At 38.8% G+C, this 24,843-nt stretch overlaps 2 protein-coding genes across 2 annotated transcripts; both read left to right on the top strand.

Annotated features, from left to right (window-relative positions):
* The first annotated feature begins 167 nt into the window (after positions 1-167).
* Positions 168-3,194, top strand: tex26 (testis expressed 26). Its single transcript, XM_069707286.1, has 7 exons — positions 168-559; positions 1,332-1,419; positions 1,506-1,668; positions 1,782-1,938; positions 2,087-2,272; positions 2,360-2,521; positions 2,620-3,194. Exons 1-7 carry the CDS (start codon positions 547-549, stop codon positions 2,751-2,753), a joined length of 903 nt encoding a protein of 300 aa, XP_069563387.1. The 5' UTR covers positions 168-546; the 3' UTR covers positions 2,754-3,194.
* wdr95 (WD40 repeat domain 95) lies at positions 3,192-19,757 on the top strand. The gene is made up of 27 exons (XM_069707282.1): positions 3,192-3,599; positions 4,079-4,331; positions 5,562-5,615; positions 5,703-5,786; positions 5,944-6,009; positions 6,573-6,803; positions 8,374-8,459; positions 8,578-8,670; positions 8,756-8,801; positions 8,883-8,929; positions 9,654-9,771; positions 9,933-10,002; positions 10,601-10,841; positions 10,924-11,029; positions 11,553-11,704; positions 11,975-12,077; positions 12,227-12,333; positions 12,415-12,494; positions 12,579-12,645; positions 12,732-12,777; positions 13,151-13,210; positions 16,764-16,926; positions 17,037-17,132; positions 17,228-17,286; positions 17,978-18,110; positions 18,668-18,756; positions 19,580-19,757. The coding sequence occupies exons 1-26, from the start codon at positions 3,532-3,534 to the stop codon at positions 18,751-18,753; spliced, it is 2,715 nt and encodes a 904-aa protein (XP_069563383.1). The 5' UTR covers positions 3,192-3,531; the 3' UTR covers positions 18,754-18,756; positions 19,580-19,757.
* The last annotated feature ends 5,086 nt before the right edge of the window (positions 19,758-24,843 follow it).

Genomic DNA, 24,843 nt, shown 5'->3' with positions numbered 1-24,843 from the left:
ATGACTTTATGTTTTGTGTATAAAATGTTTATCTCCAAAGGAACCATTAACTGTTATACAGTAAGGGTTCGTTCAGTCAAAAATAGGCTACGGTATTTCTTTCTGAAATGTTGCAGACTAGAAGATTAGTTGATGAAGATGATTAATAAAATGAAGTTATAAAGTTCGTCAAAACTCGACATGGGCTGAGTACTTGAGTACCTTCCACTATCATCACTAAGAGACATAAATAAGACATCTCTGGCAATGCTAAATTTTTTATGCAACATCTCCCCTGCTGTGCAGCTCAGAGCAGACATTCAAATGTTTTAGGTCTCCATTACCACAGCGCCGAGAAACATCCTGCTGGGATCGGCTCTGCCTCCGTATACATAAAAATTATACTTGAAAGTGAAGCTTTCAAATCACAGGCGTCAGGATCCACAGTTGTCAGTTAAATTTTTGGGGGGATGCGTTCATGAAGTGAACTCTCATCTGGAAGTGGAAAGGATTTCAGTTCAATGAAAGCAACTGTAAAACAAGGTGCCGAAACAAAACTGGTCACCCATGGCAGCCAAAGGTAATGTTAAACCGAGGATATGTAAAGAGACAAAGACTCCAGGAAGTTAAGTTTTTAACTGTAAAAACATGTATTTTTTTTATTTAGCAGGCAACATTTTATGTTCTTACAATTCATTTACATCTTGGCTTACTGTAAGATGCTAAGTTTATTTTATATTGTGTGTAATTAGGCTATAAAATCAGGCTGGTATTTTACAATATTATTTGGTCATGCAGAGTCACGTTTAATTATTATAATGTGTAGTTACTTTAAATGTTAATTACAGCATTGTTCGTAGCATTAACATTCATATTAAATTCCCCAGACTAGCTTTGGTTTCTACCTTCTAATGCCAGTATGAGCAGATGTGGAAATTCCACTGGGGAGGACATTTCCCCCCTCCCACTTTTCAAAATGCTGCTTTTGTCTCCCCACCTATGTAGTTCTAGCATTTAAAATTTGATATTGTCCTTACAACAATTTATAGAAAGTGTTGTCCTTAAGAGAAGCAAGAGCTGACAAGCAGTTAAAAAAAAAAATTATATTATATAAGTTATGGTTATGCTTCACAGCTTATCAGAAAGTATCAGGTATCTATAAAGGCGACTAAAAATGATTTTGAGTCGGGTTGCAATACAAATATGTACACATTTCTTTTGTTATACTGCTTTTACTGTCTAAGAAGGAACGTTTGATTTAAACCCTGAGTTAGCTGAGTTTTATTTTTGCTATGTTTGCATTGATGACAATCTAATAGTGTGTGTGTGTGTGTGTGTGTTTATTTATTTAGTCGAGGACAAACAGTGGTGGGATCCATACGAAACATCGCACAGAAAACATTTCGTCTGCCGGCCGAACTCTGCTACACAAATTCTGCTGTAAGGTTTATTTATAGTTCTGAATATGTATACACAGTTTGCATGCTTGTCTGTGTAATTTTATGCTTGTGTTGATGTCTTTCTAGGTGCCCAATGTCATCATCATTTATAGACTCTTATTCACGGTCTAGACCTTTTGGTTCAACTGTATACAATAAGGACTTTCGCTGGAAGCCCGTCTGTAAGCCTGAATGCATTCGCACAGGAACAGCCTCGGGACAGAGGAGAAACAATCCACATCCCAGCCAGGTTGGTATTTATATGGTATACGGTTAACCTCAGTTGTACATTTACAGTCGAATGCCAAGCTTGACCTCTCGCAGTGTATCGTAACCTTTAAATCAAGCTATATTTTCCTCAAGTCTTTCATGACGTGGAGGCTGCCTAGGGATGCTGCACAAAGCTCTGAGTGTGTTGTGTTACCTTGGAAATGTCCCCCATCTGAGGAGGAGATGCGTAAGGCCCGAACAGCGCAGTACCACTCCACCTACAGATGTGACTTCCTGGGTATGCCGCAAGGTAAGATGTGCTTGTTGTGTCAGTCGTGTGTATATGAGAGCATGCGAGAACAGCAGAACTGAACGTGGCCCGGCACTCAGGCATGTCCAGATTAAACCATTATCTCTGTGCAGCTCATTTTTCTTCTGTCGTGGAACCTTTTTGACAGGTTATGATGACATTTATAAAGCGGAAGGACAACTCGCACCTATGCACAACAGGCGCCACGAAACACTTTCTACTGACACTGAGATGCGGGACAATTACCGCCGACCAAAGCAAAACCCTGCACTGCCAGGCACTCCCTCTCACTACAGCTGCAACACAGATCCCAACATGGCATGTTGTGGAATAGGTACGGTCTACTCAAAAACCACTGGGGATGCACAGAAACACAAGTTCCAATGATTTCTGGTCGCTGATCATTCTCCATGTGTTACAGTTCCGACTGTTGTACAAAGGCACATCCGCTCTCAGCAGGAAGGATCAGATCTGACAACCTATGACCGGTTTTATGGGAAGCGAGTCAGTAATGTCACATCTATCCTAAAGTCTCTGCTGCCCCGGGAGCTGCAGCAGTTACGCAGAGTTTTACCTGAGGATGGTGAGCATCGATTTGTCTCTGAATGTTTGAGAATTTTAACAGGTTGTCCGGTTGAAATGACGGTAACTGGTGTTCGTTTATGTCTTCTGGCCTTGCAGAAAAAGAGGCGTTAAGAACAGTTTTGAGCAAAGATGCTCGTCCAAACAACAGGGAGAAAATGAACAAACTTCCAGCTGTTGTGCATGGGTCCTGCACACCAGAGTGGATAACAAACTGGCCAGGGCCTCTCTGAACCTTACTGCTTATTAGTAGTTTGATGAAGTGTGCTTTTGTTTTCATGTAATAATTTTTTATAGAAATGTGAAAGAAAATGAACAAAATAGCACAAGATATTGTAACTTAAATGTGTCTGACAGAATTAATTTGCTGTTTCAGGTTTGTGGGTTACTTGTGTGTTGTGATAATTAAACACCTGAGCCAGATAAGAAGAAATTTATCTGATTCTATCTTTCTTATTTGATATTATTCAGTCTGCGTGATAACAATAAAACGTGTTGCATTGATTTAATCACTTCTGTCTACACATAATGTCACCAGCAGTTTTGCATTATGAAATATTGTTTTTCAGATCTTCCAGAAGGATCCCGAAAGAATTTTAAACACGTTTTCTTTCATCCATTTATTCTGTTTTGCAGCTGCAATAAACACGTGAAATTTCTTTAATATTAATTTAATGAATTTAATGATAATAACCAAAACAACTGTCACTGTAATTCAATGTGAATAGGATAATATACAGTTCATTTTAAACATTTAACATGGTCACAAAGCTGTTCCTCTCTCAGCAAGAGTCTTGTTTTGAGTTTGGTAGTCTCAGTTGTCACTCTTGGTCTCTTAGTTACCATGGGGCCACCTGCTCTGCTCAGGTGTAACGCTAGAGTGAGTGTCAGGTAGACTAGTGTGAGATCTGTCTCATTAACGTCTGCTTGGAGGTTTTACTGAAGAAATGCTCGACGTTTAAACCTGCTTGGCGCGTCACGTCAATCTTTAAGATAAAGGAACTAATAATAATGCCATTGGGGAAAAAAGCTCGCTCTTCTTCAGCTACAGGAAGATTACAAACCCAAAATGTAACCAGGTAATCTGTTTTTTTTTTCGTTCACCTCACCAGCATTTTAAATCCCGTGTTTTTGATGTCATGCCAAATGCTTAATTATTTTAATTGTACTTTTTTTTTTTTTTTACACAAAGAGTTGTCTAGACCAGGGATGGTGAGAGAATAGGTTGAGGCTTTGCCTTGTTACTCTGTCACATATTCCTCTGCCTTCTTCATAAAATGTTTGCTGTTGTCACGGTGCTTGAGTTGCCATCCGTGGGTGCACTGAGGAGCTACCTTGTAAAGCAGGTCTGGTCATCTGGGAATTAGAATCATATTCATAGGATTAAATCGATCATGTGGAACTTCTGCTGACCCTTCTTTTCTATAACAATGTGAATACCCTCAAAAGTTTCCTTTTATATACTTTAAATGAGGGCTAAACAATATTAACCCATAGCAGATGTGTATTAAAAGAACAGTGCATACTTTTGATGAAAATGACTTGTCAAATCTTCCAGCATGCTCTCTGAACTGGGCAGCGCAGGGCAGCAGACAAGAAGCACAGCTGAGCCAGCACATTGGGGTGAGAGAGCAGATGGTTTTTCAGCATCGAGACATGTGGGTGTCAGCAAGGACAGACAAGAGCAGCCTGAATGGTTGACGCGAGAGCTGCTAAAACAGAAGAGGCGAAGACACTCTGTCACACTTGGAGATGAGGCTCAAGTCATGACTCGGCCACACCACAGTTCTGATTTGACTTGCAGCCTAAAGGTACAATTTTCAAAATATCAAATCAAGTATGAAAAACAGATATGTGAATAAATGTCAACGTCTCTTTCTCTCCAACAGAAAATAGATGTCGAGATGATTTAGTGTCATAGGTTTTTAACCCTTACCTATCAGCCTAATTTTCTACAGTGGCTACATTTAGCCTAAAGATGTCACTAGAGTGCTACAATGCTTAACTTGCCGGATTGGACAACCTTTCCAATGTGCTCAAACTCATCTGAAGCGTGTCCCACCAGTAGCTGAATGAGTGTGGGGTAATGCCAAAAATGCAATTTTAAATCAAGTTGATGATCAATTTACTTGCAGCATGACAGAGAATAGGGCAGCACAATCTATTCCAGAGCCCATGTTTCAGGATAAAGAAAAACAAACATCGTTCCTGAGCCAAGTACTTAAAAGGTCCCCAGTAGATTCAAATTCAAGCTTTCAAGCTGACAGGAATGATAGAACAATGTAGGTGGCTGGTTGCAAATGCACCAGCTCAGGTTTGTAGGTTTCAGTTGCAGATGTCAGTCTCACTCTCCTGTTTAATGTAATGAGCAATGTGCCATAACAGATTAGGTGGAACAGGCTCAGAAGTTCAAAGTTATGCATCGCTAATAAAAAGGGATTTGGAAAGCAAGTAGAGATTATGAGAACACTTTCAGTGCTTCCATCACTCTGACTGATTAAACAATTATCTCACCAATTCAGAAGATACCGTGGGGAAACCTCGGTTTTAGTTACATCCTTGAGGAATTAGGCTGTTTATCCCTGTTATTTATTAATGACAGATCAAAGAGTGTCATGGATCAAGGACCAGTTGCTAGGAAACCATGGGAAATTGAAGAGAGGCCATTAACACAGTGAGCATGGCCTGTCATCTGGCCTTGGCTGGGTATCTCACAGACATGCCATAGCTAGTGGTGCTTATGGTGGCCATTTGTCACTAATACTAAGAGATAGAGCTTTAATCCTATATGTTCATAATGATACAGGGTTTGCTGAAAAAAATTCACCATGAACATCTCCTCTCTAACCTTGGTTTGTATTTTTTAGCACTCAGACTTTATCAACTACCTGGTGAGTGGATTTGAGAGCACTGAAAAAAAATTAGAAAGAGCATTCCTGTTAATTAAACTTAATTGCTGGTTTCATTGTGCTGATTTACTGCAAGGTTCATAATAACCCTACATAATAGTAATTGTCACCATTTCACCCCTCTCCCTTAAGATTAATGAGAAGATATCACTCGAGAACCTACAAAAACTGAAACTAGCATTTGAGGTACTGTGTGAACTGCATCGTTATAAAACACACTGACATGTTTGGTTATTCGTTTCCGACATTTGATTGTATTTTTTCTTTATGAAGGAATTTGAAACGGGTGGCTTGAGATGCATTGATGTGAAGAATTTTGGACGAATAGTGAAGAAGTGTTTGGGTTTGCCTAACGCAGTAAGACAGCATGACGTTTCTCTTTATACCTTTGACTCTGATTTACTGATGTCTGTGTTCTCTGAATCTCACTTTTTGTCAGTTGCCTTTACAATTACCTAATTACTGTACAGAAAGTGTCATTGTTCCTTATTCTTTTGTTCTTTAAATTTCACAGGGCAATGCACAGATTCAAGCATTATTTAAGAAGATTGATTATTCAGGCCAAGGAAGGATTTCATGGGTGAGATGAAATTTATTTCCTGTGGAGCACATAACCCTTTTGTTCATTGTAAGGAGAACTGTGTTAGTTGTAACACGTTCTGATGCATGCCAAGACGGGGAATCTGCAATAAAAAGTTAGGCCAGCTTGAAATGCAATAGGGCCTTTTCTGCCACTGTAATTGAGTCAGGATTAGTGGAGCATGTGAAATTAAAACTGACCTAAACACAGGTATTTGGACTATTTTAGCCTCACTTGCACCAGGTTGAGTGGACACTAACACTCGTCTTGTGCTGACTCAAAAGCAAAGTAAAAGCTGAGGTTGACTTACATTTTTAGACTTCATTTTTGATATCCTGTTTGTCACTTTGGCTATAAAGCAATTTTTTTTACAGGTTGTATGGTTTGTAATGCTGCAAAATGCGTCCTTGTTTGTACACATTCATTGAATGAGATATTTGTAGGTAGCTGGTTTGACATTGGAGTATGACTTATTTTTTGGTTAGAGTTAAAGAATAGTCCCAAATGTATGCAGGATAGACAGAATGAACATTGTCATTCTAACACACAGTAATGTGATGCAGGGTGAGTTCTGCACACACATGCTGCAGGAGTATAAAGAGAACGAGGAAACTGCACGACGCAGTAAAAGAGTGGCCTTCACTTTGCCAGCCACTATGAACACCTTTGGTTATGGCATTCCTATCATCAACATCCACTCCACCTATGATGGCACCATTGCATCAGTGCGAGAAGACGGGTTTGTTTGCCTCTGGAGTCCTGAACTTAAACCACAGAAGAACAAACACGTGTTTGTATGTTTTAATTTACATTTATCTGAATTATTTTCGTGTTCAGGATTTTGCATAGTTCTTATTGTCAATTAGCATTTTCATGATAATGAATTTTGATCTTTTTCTGTCCATTCTATACCACTGCTATAGTAAAGCCTAATTATATTTTGATAATATAGAACTTATGAAGAAGAGCCATTTATAGGTATTGGTGTTTGGCTTTACAAATAAATCAATAATTTTGTAGCAAGGTTGGTGCTACCGGGATCTCTCCTGGATACAGATGACACGCTCAGCCGTACGTTCAGGTGTAAAATGCTTTTATTTGCCCGGTCCATACACCAATATACTCGTGCAACCACTTCCCCCTCAGCCTCCTTCTCCCTGCTCCCTTTATAGGGGAGAGCTCATCAGTCCACATCCAGCTCAGCTGTGCTCATCAGTCCGTATTCGGCTCATTACACCTGCCCGGCACCGTTCCCTGAACCACTCCTCTCACTCTCTACCCCCTGCAGCTGAGCTAACCACACCCCGCCACCACAAATTTTAAGTCTATTTTAAGTCTATAAATGATAATGGGAATGTTGTCGGTAGAATATTACAAGTTGAGCTCTCTGTTCACGTGCCATCAAACCACAACAGAAGAAGGGAGCGAGATGAGATGATGTCATTAAAAGAGCGCCAGTCAAACATTAAATGACGGTAAAAGACGTGAAAAGATTGATGAAAATATGACATCTCTTTTAATTTCAGCCATCTGACTTTATAGACATAACCAAAAACACGATTCCACTGATTTTGCAAAATGTTGACAATGATGCTCAAATAACTATGATCGGGCGATTACTTAGCCTGATAGGCTAATTACAAGAGGTCATTTGTCAAAACATCCCAACCAACATTGTCTTGGTTTTAAAGTCTCATCTATCAATACTTTCTGACTTTCTTACTTTGTCTTTGCACTCAGCCACAAACCTAATGGTTCCTGCTGAGGACACAGATCTTAAATAATGACTCACAAACATAGAGTTAAAAAAGTATAGTAGTTTCTTAATAAAGGTAGGCATTGTAGTTTTGTAGAAATAATTCCTCATGTAGGAATATCAAGTGAGTTGGGGTGATATGATATTTGTTGAGGACTGCTTTAAGTTGTATTTAAAATAAGCGCCAGTAGGCTACTCCTTTACTCACATTTTGATGCTTGTTTTGGGCAGTATCGGCAAATAGTTACAATCTGAATTTTAATTTGAGTAAAAATAGTAAAGAATAAGGCAGATGTTCAACACATGAATGCACTTAATCAGAGGGACGACAATTTCAATTATGACAGTAACAAGAATAACACTGGACCGCCTCTGCTAGACAGCTTTTAATTTGTAACGGATACAGGATGTTGGTCGATGAATGGTGTAACTTCGTCAATCAGTCACGTGGCATATGGCCGACCAATGTTGACTTCAGCATTAAATCAGTTTCTTTGACAACCACAAATTAAGTCATGAAAAGGATTTATTGCAGGTCTATTCTGGAGTCCTTGATGTTTTGCTCACTTGTAGTAGCACTACATGTGTTATTGTGTTGCTTTTCACAGAATGGAGGATCTGCAAATAGAAAGTCAAAGTGGGCAAGTGATTTTGCTCTGATGAAAGAGCAGAACAAGCTGATGATTGGAACAGGGTAATAAGAAACGGGGAAATAAAATGACTATTTATTGAGCACGCTGATTACTCTTGTTAACAACAATCCTCAGACCATACTGAGTTTGTTTATTGTTCATATTTTCCTAATCTTGTAGGGACAGAGAGATCCAACTCTATGAGGTTTCCACTCTGATGCCTTATTGTCAAATCAGTGCTCTCGACACAATACCTTTGACATTAGACTACAGGTGAGTGACACAACAGCGTGTCAGCATCATTTTAGAAACGCCTCAGTAATTATCAGCACATTAACATGTGTTTGTCTCTTTATAGTAACACTGGCCCTGATAAATGTTGTGTTGTGTATGGAGATGCTGAGGTAAGTCCTTCGAACCTGATAAATGTATCAAACAAAAATTATACATACCTGGAGAGGTTAATTTATGTGTTTGTCTTTCAGGGATGTGTGACTATAATTTTAATATCCTCTGTTGGAGATACCCTCAGGTATTGCTTTTCTAATTATCAACGACACTCACTCGTATTTAAGTTGTTCAATTAACCATCACACAAACTGTTATTCTGTATTATTTATGCAAGAATTAGAATACACCAAAAAGTATTAACGATACAATGCAATGGATTCCTGAGCAAATTCACAACAGTTAAAAGTTTGGGACTGTCTACAGAATATAAGCAGCATAATTCAATCATAGCATAGATTTACAATAACTGCCATATTAGATCCCGAGTGGCTCAATTAGATGCATAATACTGTTACTCATGTCACATCACTCTTCATGATACACTACAATGGATCCAACTTTCTTGTTCTCCTAATATAATACCATTTAAAAAAAATTATGTTATATAATAGTGTCTTTAGTGTATTACACTAATATGAAATATTAAGCCATTTAAAGTCTTTTTTTCATTTCAATGTGGAACCTTTCAATGGGTTTAAGATGAAAACACATGTGTCTGAGTCTGACTCACAGAGTGCCTTTCACAGTAAAAAAAATCATGCATTTATATTCAGGTTTTACAGGCACACAGTATGACCGCCTTCATAATAGCCTAGCTCGGAGCCATGTGAGCATGGCCACTTCAAATATATGGTTGAAAATTATACCTTTGCTTCTATTCAGTATCCTGCCAGGCAAAACAATTATCTTTAGTGTGTATGTGTGAGGCTGAATCTCAGAAAATGTTTCTGGCTTTTTGTTTTCAGATTATGGAATAAACTACCAAAGACTGAAAATATACCCGACATAGCAATCAACAATGCAGCGCTTTCTCCAAATGTGACATTTGTGAGATGGAAGGTTCATCATGACTGGGTGACACAGGTGACATTTCAACTCTCCGTTTCTATGTCCACTTCCTTCACAAGGAAATATATTTAAATTCAGTGAAGTGACAACTTCTGTGATCTATAGAAGCTGTGTGACATTTAGCTTGTATGATGAAGTGATAATCCTGAAATACAAACTCTTCTCTCTAAATGTAGGCAAAATATTTTCATAGTTTTCAAGGTGTCGTCTCCTCGTCAAATGAAGAATCTTCTTCTCTTGTTATAGGTAATTTGCGGTTTGCTTGTTACTGTTTTTTCCGTGTTCTTGTTTTTCGGTATATGTTCAGCACAAAAGCAAACTATTCAAGATGTTTATTCTTGTTACATGCTTGTTTGTTTGCACACACACACACACACACACACACACACACACACACACACACACACACACACACACACACACACACACACACACACACACACACACACACACACACACACACACACACACACACACACACACACACACACACACACACGTAACAAGAGAGCCAAACAAAACATGACACATTCTGAAAAAGCTGATAAAAAAAAGTATCAGCTCTTTTCAATCTAGAGTGTGCAGTAATTGAACTCGGTGTTGAACATCAGGCTGCTTGAGCAAGCCGTGAGGAATGACTCACGATGACTCATCCATCAGAAATTGACCAATCAATGCCAGCATGTGTGTGTGCGTGATCACCCTGTAAGTGGGCATGTCCCCTTGCTGGCTTGGTCATTTATTCTGATAATGATTTACCTTTGCTCCCAAAAAGCATGTGTTGATCGATGCTCCTAGGCACGGCCTTGTAATGAAATGCTTTTATTTTGTTTTCCTTCTTGAGGCTGTGTACTGCCTTTAACAGACGCTGAGCAGCAGTTGACTGAGATCAGAGAGGCCTGCTATGAAGGTAAAACCAAAAAGATCCAACTGAGCTGGACTCCACAGGTGCGGGCGCTGTGTGATCGGACCGTTTTTACCATCAACAAAGGTGTCAAGACCTTTGACCTTTCTCAGAAGCACAGTTTGCTGGTCACAGGAGGCATGGACAGACTCATACGCCTCTGGAACCCACATTTCTCTGGGTGAGAAACCGGAATACAGAACGTCATTCAATTAAAAAGCCAATTTCTTTACTCGTCATTCTTTTCTTTTTTTTCTTTTTAGGAAACCAACTGGTATTTTGAGAGGCCACTCTGCTCCCATCGTGTCCCTCTGCATCTCCTCAGAGGACAGTCAGATCTTCTCTGTCTCCACAGACAACACCGTGAAGGTGAGTCATGACTCTGTTTGAGAAGTTTCACACGTGATTTAGTGTGTTCAGATGATCCAAATGAATACAGAATCCATATTACTGAATCAACCACCATTTCTCCAGCCGTCGTGGAGAGTAACAAATTACATTTTACTGAAGTACTTTGCTACGGTAAAATGTTACATTACTTGAGTTTTGAATGCTTTTTTGCACTCATCTGAACTTTACACCACATTTCAGAGGAACATATTGTGCTTTTTGGTCCACTAAGTTTATATTATAGCTGTAGTTAGAAATTCACATATCACATTATGCATTATTACAACTGTAATTACAGACATTAATAACCGTGATCCAGCTGTATAATATAAAACTAACAGCAGCTATTCTGCATGATAAACACTTGTACTTTTCTTGCTGTATATTATTGCTAATATTTCTCTACAAGCAAAACTTTCATTGAAATAATTTATAGTGTGGTATTGCTACTTTACTCAATGTGTACACTTCTTCCATTGCTGTTCACCTGGTCTCATTCCAGATTTGGCACATTGCGGATCAGTGCTGCCTGTTTACAGCAGACCCCAAAACGAGCGGGATTCATGGTGATATTTCTGCATGCTGCTATTCCCCTGCTATGAAGTGCCTTTACGTTGCAGCAGACTGTATGGCTGCACTGTTCTTAAAGTTGAGGTGGGTTGTTATGCCTTTGTGGTTTATTCTAGTCTATATCACGGAATACAGCATGCTCTGAAGATATCTTTTTGAAAATACTCCTCAAATAAACTCATGTAAGTTGGGCGATTTTTGAGATTCTAAAAGAAGGTCAGCTGATTGATGGATTTAACACCTCACTTTCACTCCAAAGATAGATATTTTCAATTTATTTTCTGCATAGATGGGCTGCAGCTCCTTAATATTGATGTCTCTTTTAGACATATTATTATCTTTTCCCTTTGTCAGGCCACTGCTTCACAGACATGTGACCGTTTCACATGACGAGCCTGTAAGGTGCTGCGGCTTCAATCAGGAGTTTCGTCAAGTTATCAGCTGCTCCGAGGGATCTGTGAGTAAATCATTGCTTTGCAACTTGATAAGCAGCTTAACATTTTGTCTGAAAATGGCTTCGTGTTGTGCTAGCACATGTTCATGACTGTCATATTTGACATGGTGCCTATCAACTTTCCATACAAGTCAAGCTGTGACTGGTTTTAGGTGGTGAAAGTCTGGGATTTTGACACTGGATGTCAGGATTTTGAGTTTGGTGGCACACACGATCTATCTACCATCACATGCATGACATTTGACCCCAAAGGGAGGAGGTAAGGTATAAAAAGTATTTTCACCCTTAATAAAATATAATCAGCCCCTTCTTTATCACACTACAGCTAGTGTGTTTGCAGACTCATTACTGGTGGAAGAGATGGGTGTTTAAAGATCTGGAACTTCAACAACGGTCAGTGCCTGAAGACACTAAAGAAGGGTGCGTACTGTAAATTTGTATTTCCCTCTTAACATATACTTTGAAATACCTTTTTATCTAGTAACTGTGAAAAATGACTTTCAATCTTTCCTGTAGATGGTGAATGTAATGAGGTATGCGACTGCATCTTCCTCAAAGTTCACAGGAATTCGTGAGTAATTATTTGATATTTGGCAAGTGTTCTTGGCTGCGTGTACTTTTATATCTATGCTGAATTGTTACAATTTATGTTTGAAGCTATGTGATGTCTGTCGGAAGGGACCGGAGGATTGACATTTATTCAGTGAGTACAAAAGAAATGATGGAATTCAAGGTATTATTTGTCAGCTGTATTTCAGAAATCCCTTCCCAATTATTTCTCCAATCCCCCATCCTTCCATGCATTCAATTTGCATTTCTTTACATTCTCATTACCACCTGAACGCCATCCTAAAATAGAAAAAAAAAATACTAACAGTTCATGCCACACAGTGCCTGTTATGAATGTGTTATAAAAGCAGGAAACTGAGAAAGAAATATGTATATTTCTTACTCCATGGCGAGTGAAACTTCTTATCAGGTTGTGTCCCAGTGGGACATTTTAAACATGCCACACGTATAAATATTAAGATATAAAATGTCTCTATTTTGCTAATTGAACATCTATATTTTGTCAGGACATACCTGAGGACCTCCATCATGTCCAGAGGCCGCAGCCTTCATGGCAGGATGATCTGGTGATTATGAACAGAAAACTCTTTCGACAACAGCTTTGACATCAGATGTTCGGGTAGGCCCAAAAAAAAGTTGGTAGTTCAATGTGCTCTGACTGAGCGTTGCCCCTCTGAGATTTATTTCAGGCAGACTAGATGACAACCGTAGAATTAATGGATGGATTCATTTGTTCCTCTTCCATCTCTAAAATAAACACAGTTTTCTGTACTGAAAGTGACACAAAGACAAAGTGGGTTTTTCTGTTGGGAACTCGATGTGATCAAAAACACATAAGACAAATGCACAGCGAGTGGTTATTTTTAAAAATCACAGCAAAAGCAGTGCTGTTTTTTTTTTTTAGCTACAGACTGTATTGTTCTGTTGCTGCATTGCAGAAAAGATCACATGATATGATAAACTAATAAAAGTTAACGATTGTCGTATTTTAAAGAACCCAGCCGGTAGTATATCATGAAGTGTTTCAAAATTGACATAATGTATCATTAAATTGCTGTTTGCAACTATATAATCAAAAAATAAAGCAATATTATACAAGAAGTTGGCAACTAAATAAGATATGTAATCAAAATGTATTCATATTGTGTGGCAATTCACTCTTAAAATATAAAGCGTTTTGTGCGATCTCTGTTTCCATGGCAAAACACCTCTGCTGCACTCAAATACCGATAATATAATCTCTTCCCCGCCCCTCAGACAGATCAAGGTAATCTCTTTAACAAAGGTCTTCAAACGGTCAAATACCATCATCCTGTTCTGCTTCAATCCAAGTTCATTGAAGTTTATTCATTGCATTTGCCACAGACAAACTCATCTTTCTACATTATATAGTGAGGGGTGCCGGGCCAGTTCTGTCCACGCTTTGTCTCAGTCACTGTTGGACCTAAAGCTTTCCTGCTGGTTCTGTGTTTACATTACGCAGACACACAGAGGACACTGTCGTCTTAAGAAGGGCCAAAGAATAATTTTCGCTGACTAGCCGGAAAACTCCGTCAGGGATGGGTAACAAAGCCTCCCTGATGTCTGCCCTATACTGCGCAGCGTTGCCTGTAGAGACATTTTTAACACCAGCAGCGAAATTCCACATCCCCTCTCTCTCCCTTTTTTCTTTCCGCTCTTTATTGTTGCATTTCTCTCAGTGTAGAGAATTCATATTTGGAAATGTTCTCAGTTTACCTCCGTCAATGTACCCTTTACACAAATGAACACATTTATACTTTAGTTAAACAAATCATAATTACTGGCAATATTTCGTAGTTCATGTTATTCTGTACATATCATGTACTATTCTATGTTAACGTTTTAGTGCAGCTGAGCTTTGACCTGTCAATGCTTGTTGTTTATGACCAGGTCTGCTCCACGGAGCCTGAAATGTGAGGATGGTTTGATCACTGATTCAGGCCTGAGCACAAAGCTGTAAACTCTTACCACAGTGTCTTAAAGGCTGTCTGCAGTATTAGCATAATTCTCGCATGCGTTTTTATGAGCACATAATGTGATATTATTAAATGAGTTTCAGGATAAAACGTTAGACACACAATTATTAAGTATTAAAAAGGCAAAAATACGATTACAAATGCAGATGATTCCATCTTCTTAAATACCACAGTCCTTCGATCCAAGGCTCATCGGAATATCAACGTATGCTCTCCATTCGGGCCATATTAATGTGAAATAATACTCATTTGAACTTGTTACAAAACTTTTAGATTTCTGAAAGGTGCATTCAGATAGTATTTATCTTTAACACTATTTGGTGAATATAAACAATACTCCAGTGTTAGCAGCTGGGCTAGGTTGTGTTTTGGAACAGTGTACCTGGAGCTGAATGTTAATGTCAGCTTCCTGGCATGGTAACAGGGAAAATACAGCTGTTCAGCTGGTATGGTGTTTACAGTGTTCCCTAGTTTGATGTGTTTTCATGTTAACAACTGCTAGTTAGCACTAGCACAGCTGAGGCCAATGGAAATATCATTAGATTTGCAGGTATTTGGTAAAAAAAAAAAAATCAAAGCAGTGGACAAATTCCCTTTTTTAACTGATGGCTCAGCATTATCACTACTGTAACCACGGTCTAATTACCATGGACATAAACATTTTTTTAAGGCATTTGTGCTAAACAGCTCTAATCGTTTACTTACTGTTACAAATCAAACGATGCTTCACTTCATTATCAAGTAAAATTGCCATGTGCAGGGATCAGTCTTCCTCTTTGAATATTTTCAGGCCTCAGAGCTGGATCAGAGGATAAATAAACACAGTTTTTAAATGTTTAATGCGGTCAAATTAGTTTTGACGGCAGGATACATTTCTCTCTTCATGAGCTGCAGGAGGGAAAACTGATTCTCGCTAATGCTGCATGATCCATTGGATGAGGTGACTTTCAGAGCCCTTCCTTCTCCTTCATTATGGCTAGTGGTTGCATTCACTCCCAAAAACGCCCGTTAACAGAGCAGAAAGATTAAATTACAGTGGCCAAGAAGAGAAGTGACCCCTTTGATTATCTGCAGAGGACTGGCTTGAAATTGTTTTTCATTAATGGCCTGCAGGAGGAAGATCAATGGGTTGTTTTATGTGTTGCTCTTCTTCCCTTCAGCCAGTGAGCCTCGGGTTCACTGTGCATTTTTCTCTTCCTCCAGATGGTCAGTGTTGTGTTTCATCTCATTACATTTTGAAAACATGGCCCAGTTCAGATAAATATTTCACTTTGGCATGGAATAAAAGTTCAAAATGCCATCTGCTTTTCTGATTTGGTACTTGGTGTGTACAATGTCATGTTGGCAGCATCACTCCCAAGCAAATGTTGTTGTTGGGTTCAGTGGGAAATAAGCTCATGAAGAATAAGATTAATCACTTTGTATCGGTGTGAAGTGCAGCAGCAGGAGTAATGTTTGGCTTGTCTGCTCGCTCAGGGGTTTCACATCACATCAGATGCTAATCCATGTGTGGCACACTTGGCTGGAATATTTTAAGTAATATTTAGACTTTGGTGAAAACTCTTTGACATTTACACAAAGCTTGAAATATTTTTCATCCAGATTCCTCACAGCTTTTTAACGAGACTTGACTTTTCGTTTCCATTAAGTCTTTGGTTTACGCACTGTGACCTTTCAGATGTTTACTTATTTTGTGCAAAGTGCAAACCCCTTGATCATTTTTAAATGTATAAGATTATATAAATTGTGACACAATATGCCTTTTTGCTTTATTGCCAAGTTAAATGAAAAGAGAAATGCACTCTAAACATGGTATTGAGCTTTTCATTTAACTACTGCACAGTAAGAAAAAGTGTCTTTTCATTAAAGATGTGATCTGTACCTTTATTGCCCTATCAGGCTTTATCTTTAAGAAAATACTTTTGGTTTTAAAAGAAGAGTCCTTGCCTTTCCAGTGTCTGAGATTCATTTTGAAGTGTCAACCCATTTCCATAGTTAGTTATATACACATTAACAGAAGTTCCTCACAATACCTCACAGTCACATTGAACTGCAGTGTTTTTCAACTTAAATTCATTATACTGCAGTGGGTTAGAGAGACTTACAGTTCGTCTCTTTTCAGAAAAACGGCCATAAGGGGGACATCCTTTGTGTGACGCAGTGTCCCCCATCGCTCCTGGCCACCAGCAGCTACGATGGAGAGATCATCGTGTGGAATGTGGTTTCTGGACGTATACAGTGTCGGTTCGTTGGCCCTCCTGCAGCTGAACACCAAAATGTTGAAGGTGATTTTGGAGATTCAAAGTGAAAGATATTCAGTAAAATATCCTGAGATAATATACTCTCATGTGATCCAGTCACTGCATTTATCTCATGTATTTCCTCTGTCTCACAGGACTGGATACAAGTGTACCGAGCATAATTTTCCTGAAGAACTCAGACTTACAGCAGTTTTCCTTGACTACAGCGCTCCTGTCGTCAGGGGCCAAAGGTAAGAACAGTGCTAATTACCACGCGCGGTTACACTTTACTGCTTTCCATAATGCTTTTCAATACAGCGTTAATTATGTATTTACTCTGTTATAGGTTGTGTAAATCTCTGGAATGTGCTCAGTGGAAGAAAGTTTGTGAGCAGCTTCAAAGTGGTGAGACATTTTACTCTGCAATATTTTTCGGTTTTCCTTTTGGCTATGAAGGAACACTATTTTTCTTTCTTTTATCTCTAAATTGCTGAATTAAGAATAAGATAATTAATGGTGTACAGTTTCTTTGCTTAGCAGGTACTTTCCTTGCAGTGACTGCAGGTAATGCAAAGCAGGAACTCTTACTTTTTGGGAGATGGGGGCATCCTAGCGGTACTTCTCAAAGCTGAAATCAAACATATAACATACAATAGAATTCTCCTTAAACAGCAGGAATGGATTTTTTTTACACTATGTTATGAAGAAATTTGTTATTCTTTTAAAAAATGACAGACAAAACACTCCCGAATCTGAATAATTTGGACTTTACTGTCAAAACCCTTTTATGTTAAGTTCCCTACCAATAATGGCTTTTTCATTTCTTCATGATTACTTTCAAGGGTTTGCTGCCTGGCACATTTTGAAATAAATTACTGTGTATATATTATTATTTGAAGAGAACTGTTTTTTTGTAGAATGCGTTGTCAGTCTGCAGGGAAGGTAAAATGTAGTTCAAATGGTACTGATTGATTTTATTCCTTGTATTCTGCTTGAGGACACCCATTACCAAATAATGAATATGAATGTTTGGTGATATGTCTGTGTAACAATACCCATTCGAATTCGAATTCTTCTCGCCTTTTGCAATTTTCAGTCTGAATTCCAACAAAAGATAACCAAACTGGCTAAAACAGATGAGAGTAAGCTGCTGTACGCGGCTGACAGAATCGGTTACATCTATGTTTACAGCATGGAGAAGTTCACCCCTGAGCAAAAATCACCAAGAGGTTAGCTTCATTTTTTTTTTCTTTTCTTGCTTTTGCCTTTGATAAGACATGCAGAGAAAATATGAATATATACTGTTTACTTGAACATTTTCAGTGTCTCTATTTTTTTTCTAAAATAATTCAGCTGAAAAATCCTGGCGTGCCCACACCAGCACCATTACTGGGTATGTAAAATACACAATGTGTTTCATTGTTGTCGGCCACAAATTCATCTGGTTAACTATCCGATAACTGTAGTCCGGCGGCACGTAGATTTAATTTTTAGTTGCATGCTTAAAATTGTCCGTGGGTACTGTATGTGCTGAGTAGGTCTCATTATTCTCTGTCTGAGGTGTTGGTGACAGCAGTTACAGCATAACCTCTTCCTGCGGCAGCAGACAAACAAAGTGTAGAAGAGACTGTGGGTGGGAAGGTCTTAAAATGACAATCAGTATAGGTGAGATGGTGCTTGGGGTGCATCTGCCATCCGACTCAGTACCAGCGCAGTGGATGATTTAGAGTGTTCTCCCAGAGATGCCGTCTCCCATTTCATCCCATGTCTCTTTATTCTGGTCCAGCCTGCAGATTGTTGACAGTGATCAAGTGGTCCTTACCTCATCCACTGACTGCACTGTGCGCCTTTGGAGTGGTCGAGGAGAATTAATAGGTGGGTGTTATTTTGCACACGTCAGTCCCCATATTTTACATTTTAATAATGTTCATTCAAACATTATTAATGTTAATGAATTCAGTGTGAATGACATGTCTTGACTGACCCACTAAATGCCCTTGGGTAAAAGTGAGCTGTAGCTGTCAGCCTTAAATACTCATCAGCGACAGTTCACACTGCAAACTACGTGGCAGCTTAATTGTATTTTGATTAGAGAGCCGATAAACAGCCAGCACTCCTCTTCTATCTGGTGCCTGGTTTGTGTGGCAGTTACTTTTTTGTTCGTAACACAAAGTCATTTAAATGATGATCAAGTAGGACCTAGTTAACAGTTTGGTTAAAATTGTGATTTTGCTTTGTGCATATTTCAAACAAACAAATGTATGTTTAGTGAACTAAAAGCTTTTTGGAGCTGGAATCCATAATGAACTGTTTGATATAGTTTCTAAATAATAACTTGGCAGAAAGTGGCTGAATTTTAATGTATATATAACATGATTTTTTTTTGTGTAAAAATGTATAATGATCAGTTTTTTGTGTCAATGATCTTCAGTTTTGCCTTCTGACAGAAAAAAATGAAATTCACATGGATATTAAAATATAACTGAGTTAAAACTGTGGAAATAAAGATTACATTTTTCCTTGGCACTCTAAGAGGTGTGCTGCACAGTAGGGCACTGCTGCAGAGAAATGATTTCAAATGGGTTCAGACATTGTGGCATTTTAAGAAGCCAAGTTGTGACTGTGTCACATTCATTCAGCATTACACCATGCCATCTGGCAAAACATTAAAATCAAGAATTTTGGTCTCTATACACAGGGACCTTTGGGCAGCCCGAGGGCTGGAGCGTCCATATCTCCTCGTCCTGGATCCATCCCGGTGTCCCCTTTGAGGTTCTGACTGATCCACTGAGCATGCCACATCATGAAATTCTGAACGTAAAAACACGTCTCTCTGAAGACAACAATCCTGACAGGACTGAGGCTGATGGAGGGGAAGCTGCATAGTTTCACAAAAGATAATGTGAGCTGTTTATGATATGTTTCTCTCTCTCTGTCTCTTTTCCATCCAAATGTGACACTGAACTGAACTTCCTCCAACATCTGTCAGTGACACAGACATTGAGAAAGATTAAAGAGCATATTTGTCCTTGGGGCATATGGGTGGAACTGGGTTATAATGATTTCAACAACAAAGACTACTGTACATATGCAAAAAGTCTTTACAGCAGACTCAACCTAAAGAGTGAAATATTTTTATTTAGAGTAAGTGTCTCTTCTCTTGCATCTCAGACTCCGTAATGAACTTGTCGGGCATAACAACAACCTATTGAACGACTGCAATGTGAAAGGCTTTGATACTGTGGAGCCACCAAACACCAGTGAACCACCCGTGACCTCTCCTTCGCTGGGATCGATCCCTTCATAAGGAGCACAGACGAACTGGAGTCAATTGAATAAGATGAAACTGTATTGATCAAAGTTGGGAAACTAGGTCAGGTCAGCATCCAATACTAATATCGTTAAATAGAACGGAATAATAGTGAGAATAACAACTCTATGTAATCACACACAACTGTTGTGATTGTTTTTTTCAACAACAGACCGGTGAAACAAAACTGTGGAAGAATGAAAGTGTTGATTGTCAAAATAACAGAATTGATTTCAATAATTCAAAATAAACTGCACAAGTTCAAGATTTGAAACTCATCTGAACCAATCATCTGCTCAAATGATCCTGCCGTGTGAGGGGTTTACAGACATAATCTTAAGGTTGACTCAGAGTCTCCCTGATTTAAAATGATAAATATCAAACATGTTTGAGATATTTACGATTCTGAATCCTGTAGTGTGAAAGGAACAATAGGGAGCAGAAGCCTGCAGTAGCGAAAGAGAGCGAGCCGACGGGGAGGCGTCAACAACCTTCTTAGGGTTGAGTAGACTACAGCACAATAATATTAATATGGAACGGCATCTCCATGGCAGTGGGAAGTCAGAGAGTGTATAAAAATGATTACATATTTAATAATTACAGGTTTCACGCTCCACTCTAGCTGTGTACAAATAACATTACCTTGGAGCAGTAGCTTGCGCTAGCCTTGTTTGAGACACCATAAAACTTTATTTTCAACTGACGTCCAGCTTGTCCTGCAAAATGTATGAGCCATTCAGATATTCTCTTCTCAGTCATGACCTTTTCCAGTTTGTTTTCCTATTTTGTTTTTTGGTGGAAACTATGGCACACACCTCCATCTTTGTTTTACTCTTTAATAGGTTTTTGAAGGTTTAAATGTGGGACAGCATATTTTTTGAAAATTCTTTTAATTTTGTTTTTCTTTTTGAAAATATAACTTTATTGAAAATATGACAGGATTTGAGAAAACACTGTTTCAGTGATAATGGTTCTAGATTGCATTATATATATATATATATATATATATATATATATATATTTTTTATTTTTTTTTATCTTCAAGATATAATGTATTATACTTGTAATAAATGCATTATTCATGATCTTGTGAAGGTGCACTGGCCTGCAGTGCATTGTATTATTAATAAAAGCCAGCATACTTTCACATTTGTCAGCCTTATAATACATAAATAAAACATTACAGTCTCATATAAGTGACCTTGCTTTAGCTTTTTAGCTGTATTTTAGCTGTTTCATGGACTTGAGAATGTGAAAGATCTAGCTGATACTGGAGTTGGCCACAGTGGACACCTGTTTAAGTTACAAAAGAGATAGCTGCTAAATAGTATAGACAGTAATATATCTAAACATGTGTCATATGAGGCTTCTAGCGGTGCATTTTAGGTATGAAGTATGAGAAAAATTAAACATATCCATGCAGACACTATCATGTTCGTGCAAGCAAATTAAAGTGTGAGATGAAATGTAAGTACATAAGGGAATGAAGTGCACTGCATTGCCACTGCATAGAATTGCATTTTGCACAGTCCATCAAATAAACCGTTTTTTTTTTTTGTTGCTCTACTGTTCATTGAAACAGTATCACTGGACATCCATCCATTTTGAAAACTTGCAATTCATCCTCCTAAGAGCACCCAACCAAACACACATACACTTGAACACTTCCCATTCTTCTCTTACTGGTAAAGCGTGAGGGTGTGCAATTTGATGTTAACAAATCATAATTGCAAGTGTAAGCTAGGGGAGGTTACACACCAGCCTGGCTCTCTTAAACTATTGCCCACAGCTTCAATTTACTTTGCTGAATGTGATATATTACCCAACCTAGCCTACAACCTTATTACCTACATACATTCAAAGCAGTGGCAGATCTGAATTATTCAGAAAGCATCCACACAGGAAAACAGAGAAAGGTAGACAGACATATTCTGTAATTACAGGTCACAGTTTTAGTTTAACTCAGGTTGTTTAAACAGTGTGATGTCACAGTGAAAACCATCTATGACATTTAACTATGTTGTTAAATGCTATATTATCATTATCAAGGAAGACATGTTCAATGGCTGCTTCAGAGACAGTGCACTTGCCTCTTGTGTTGGTAGTCGTGAAGCAGAAAGCTGACTGTATCTGTGAAATCAAGTAGTCACAGTAAGACACTGTTCACAAATGTGCCCTTTCATTGACTGTCACTGGAGAAAAAATCCAGTGTGACGCTGTCTCTATTTTCTCCTTTCTGAATGTGTTCAGAGCCACAAATCTGGACTGATCTGTCAAAGTCCATCTGAAAGACTTCTGCCTCCATGGGATCATGATCATAGGCATCTCCAAAGAATGAGCAGCATCACCAGTCAGATCAGCGAGAGGCACATGCCCAGCACAGGAAATAATAGATGTGCAGATGCCGAGCGAGGCGGCTCAGGAACTGCAATACAGTTTGACCTCGATGCAAAAATGGAATGAAAATAAACCCCCGGATGGGTGGCAGTCTGGCTGGTGAACACACAGTGATTACCTTAAGTTTATTTTGTACTCATTGGATTGAAGAACAATCTGTTCTTCAATCCACGGAGACCACAATGTGCTGAAAACATTCCTGTGAGTTTTTGCTTCATGTTGCACACTGCTGCTACACCCAAAAGGTTCTCTGCTGGATTCAGATCTGGTGTACTGAACTCACCGCCATGTTCATGAAATCAGTTGGACCTTTGCTTTGTGAAATGATGCATTATCCTGCTGGAGACAGCCATTAGAAGATGGTGATCTGGGGCCAAGGAGGGATGCACATGATCAGCATCAATACTCAGGCAGGCTGCGGCATTCAAACCAGGATTGAATGGGCTTCCAGGAGAGACTCCCCACCACCATTACACCAGCGACCTGGGAAGTTGGCAGGTTGGCTCCATAGACTCATGCTGTGCGGGTATTGCATGCGGCCGCATGATTAGCTGATTGCATAATAACACGAGTAAGCAGTTGCACAGTTGTTCCCAACAAAAGTGCTCAGTGGCAGACTGTAGTTGCATTTTACAGAAAAATATAAAAAACATTGATAATACATATTGATGCTCTCATCTTTGACAGTCAGCCAGCTGTCTGGTGATGCTCCAGCTCCAGAGATGTTACACTTGTAGAGTATTTAATCAGATTTAGAAACACTGTGGATGGTCATGTTTCCTGCGAAGCTGCTACGACTTCTGAGTCACAACGCTCTTGCACCATTCGCACTGCATTTTCTTCAGGAAATGCACACTCTGGTTCTTTTTCCACTTCTGAATGTTTTTTGGTCAATACGTTTTTGTGCATACTTCCATTTAAAGAAACAATTAAAGTATCCAAATGTTCAGCTATTTGAGGACAATGCAGCTTCTAAGCCAACTCAAAGGTTAATGGCTGTTGATTTGTACTTGTTGACTGAGATGATGCAGCGTATCCTCAGTTACTGTTAATTGTCTGAGATTGGCAGAAGACGGCCATTTGTAGCATGACATACATTGTATGCCCCTGTACGAGTTATCTTTCAGTCTCTCTCTCTGTCTCTGTCAGTGACCTGATAGTCAACAGGTCAGAGTTCATGCCATATGGTTTCCAATCCTCTTCACAACAGATCATTGGTTTGGTACCCAGCTGGTCAAACCCTTCTTGCATGTTATTCTTCTTTTCTCTTTACCAAGCAAGATGCATCAGCGGATTCAGCAGCATCCGGCAAGATCTGGCAGCTTCCATCAAGCTCTTGCAGCATCCACACTGCATTATCTTTAGGAAAGAAAACATCGTAGCAAGAAAACCACAGGTGGAATGTGTAATACTAACGATGTCTGCATCCTATTTAGGTGTCCCAGTTCTAAGGTCCTGCTATTATGCATGCTCACTTCCAGGCATGGTTTAATGAGGACACATACCAAGGACCAAGACATCATTAATGAATGCTATTAGTTACACGTGCATTATTCTGCTATGACAAGACAAATGTCTGCTGTGAAAGATGAGTTAAAAATTGACAAACATTTGAATAGGTAAATCTGGAAATGACTTTGGGCTCTTAATGACAACTGGAACAATTCCTAAATTAATCAATTACTCAGTTAACAGAAATTTTTATAATTAGGTCTTTTTTTTTTTTTAACAAAAAGACCAAACTATTCTGCATCTACAGCTTCTCAATTGTGACGATATGTTGTTTTTCTCTTTTAAGTTATAAGAAATTTAAAATAAGTGGGGCAAAATTAGATGTCACAACAAAACGGCAATGGCATTTTTTAAAATAATTTATTAACCAAACGTTTTAATCAGTTGAATTAAAAAAAAACAACCTAAAAACGAATGAAAATAGTTGTTAGTTTCCTCCTCACTTCAGTTGCGAAAGTTAATACAATGGTTCCTTTAAACCTCTGAAAATAATCTAAATCTAAGATAAAAACAAACAAAAAAATGCTTTTCTTACACTGACTACTTTATCAATTTCCTCACACAGTCTACAGGTAAGATACAGTGGTTACGGATAAACATGATGGTGTTTCCACCTTTAGTGGTCAGAAGTCGGAGTTTCTGAAGAGCACTTGAAGGCAGCAGCAGTAAGCTTCCTGACTGTACGTACTTTTTGGGGTTGTTTTTTTTTTGGTGGAGCAGCCTGTCAGCTGAGATCCGTGAAT

This window comes from Brachyistius frenatus, unplaced genomic scaffold (assembly GCF_029030835.1).
Source record: "Brachyistius frenatus isolate BFR_SWC_R1_liver_20210118 unplaced genomic scaffold, ASM2903083v1 Contig_68, whole genome shotgun sequence".
NCBI classification, from domain to species: domain Eukaryota; kingdom Metazoa; phylum Chordata; class Actinopteri; family Embiotocidae; genus Brachyistius; species Brachyistius frenatus.
This window is presented reverse-complemented; position numbering and strand designations above follow the sequence as displayed.

Coding starts and splice junctions, on each gene's coding strand:
- tex26 (XM_069707286.1), top strand. Junction 1,669..1,781: donor ACAATCCACATCCCAGCCAG/GTTGGTATTTAT, acceptor ATTTTCCTCAAG/TCTTTCATGACGTGGAGGCT. Junction 2,273..2,359: donor CATGGCATGTTGTGGAATAG/GTACGGTCTACT, acceptor CATGTGTTACAG/TTCCGACTGTTGTACAAAGG.
- wdr95 (XM_069707282.1), top strand. CDS start 3,532: ATGCCATTGGGGAAAAAAGCTCGCTCTTCTTCAGCTACAGGAAGATTA. Junction 8,671..8,755: donor CCTTTGACATTAGACTACAG/GTGAGTGACACA, acceptor GTCTCTTTATAG/TAACACTGGCCCTGATAAAT. Junction 12,078..12,226: donor TCAGCTGCTCCGAGGGATCT/GTGAGTAAATCA, acceptor GACTGGTTTTAG/GTGGTGAAAGTCTGGGATTT.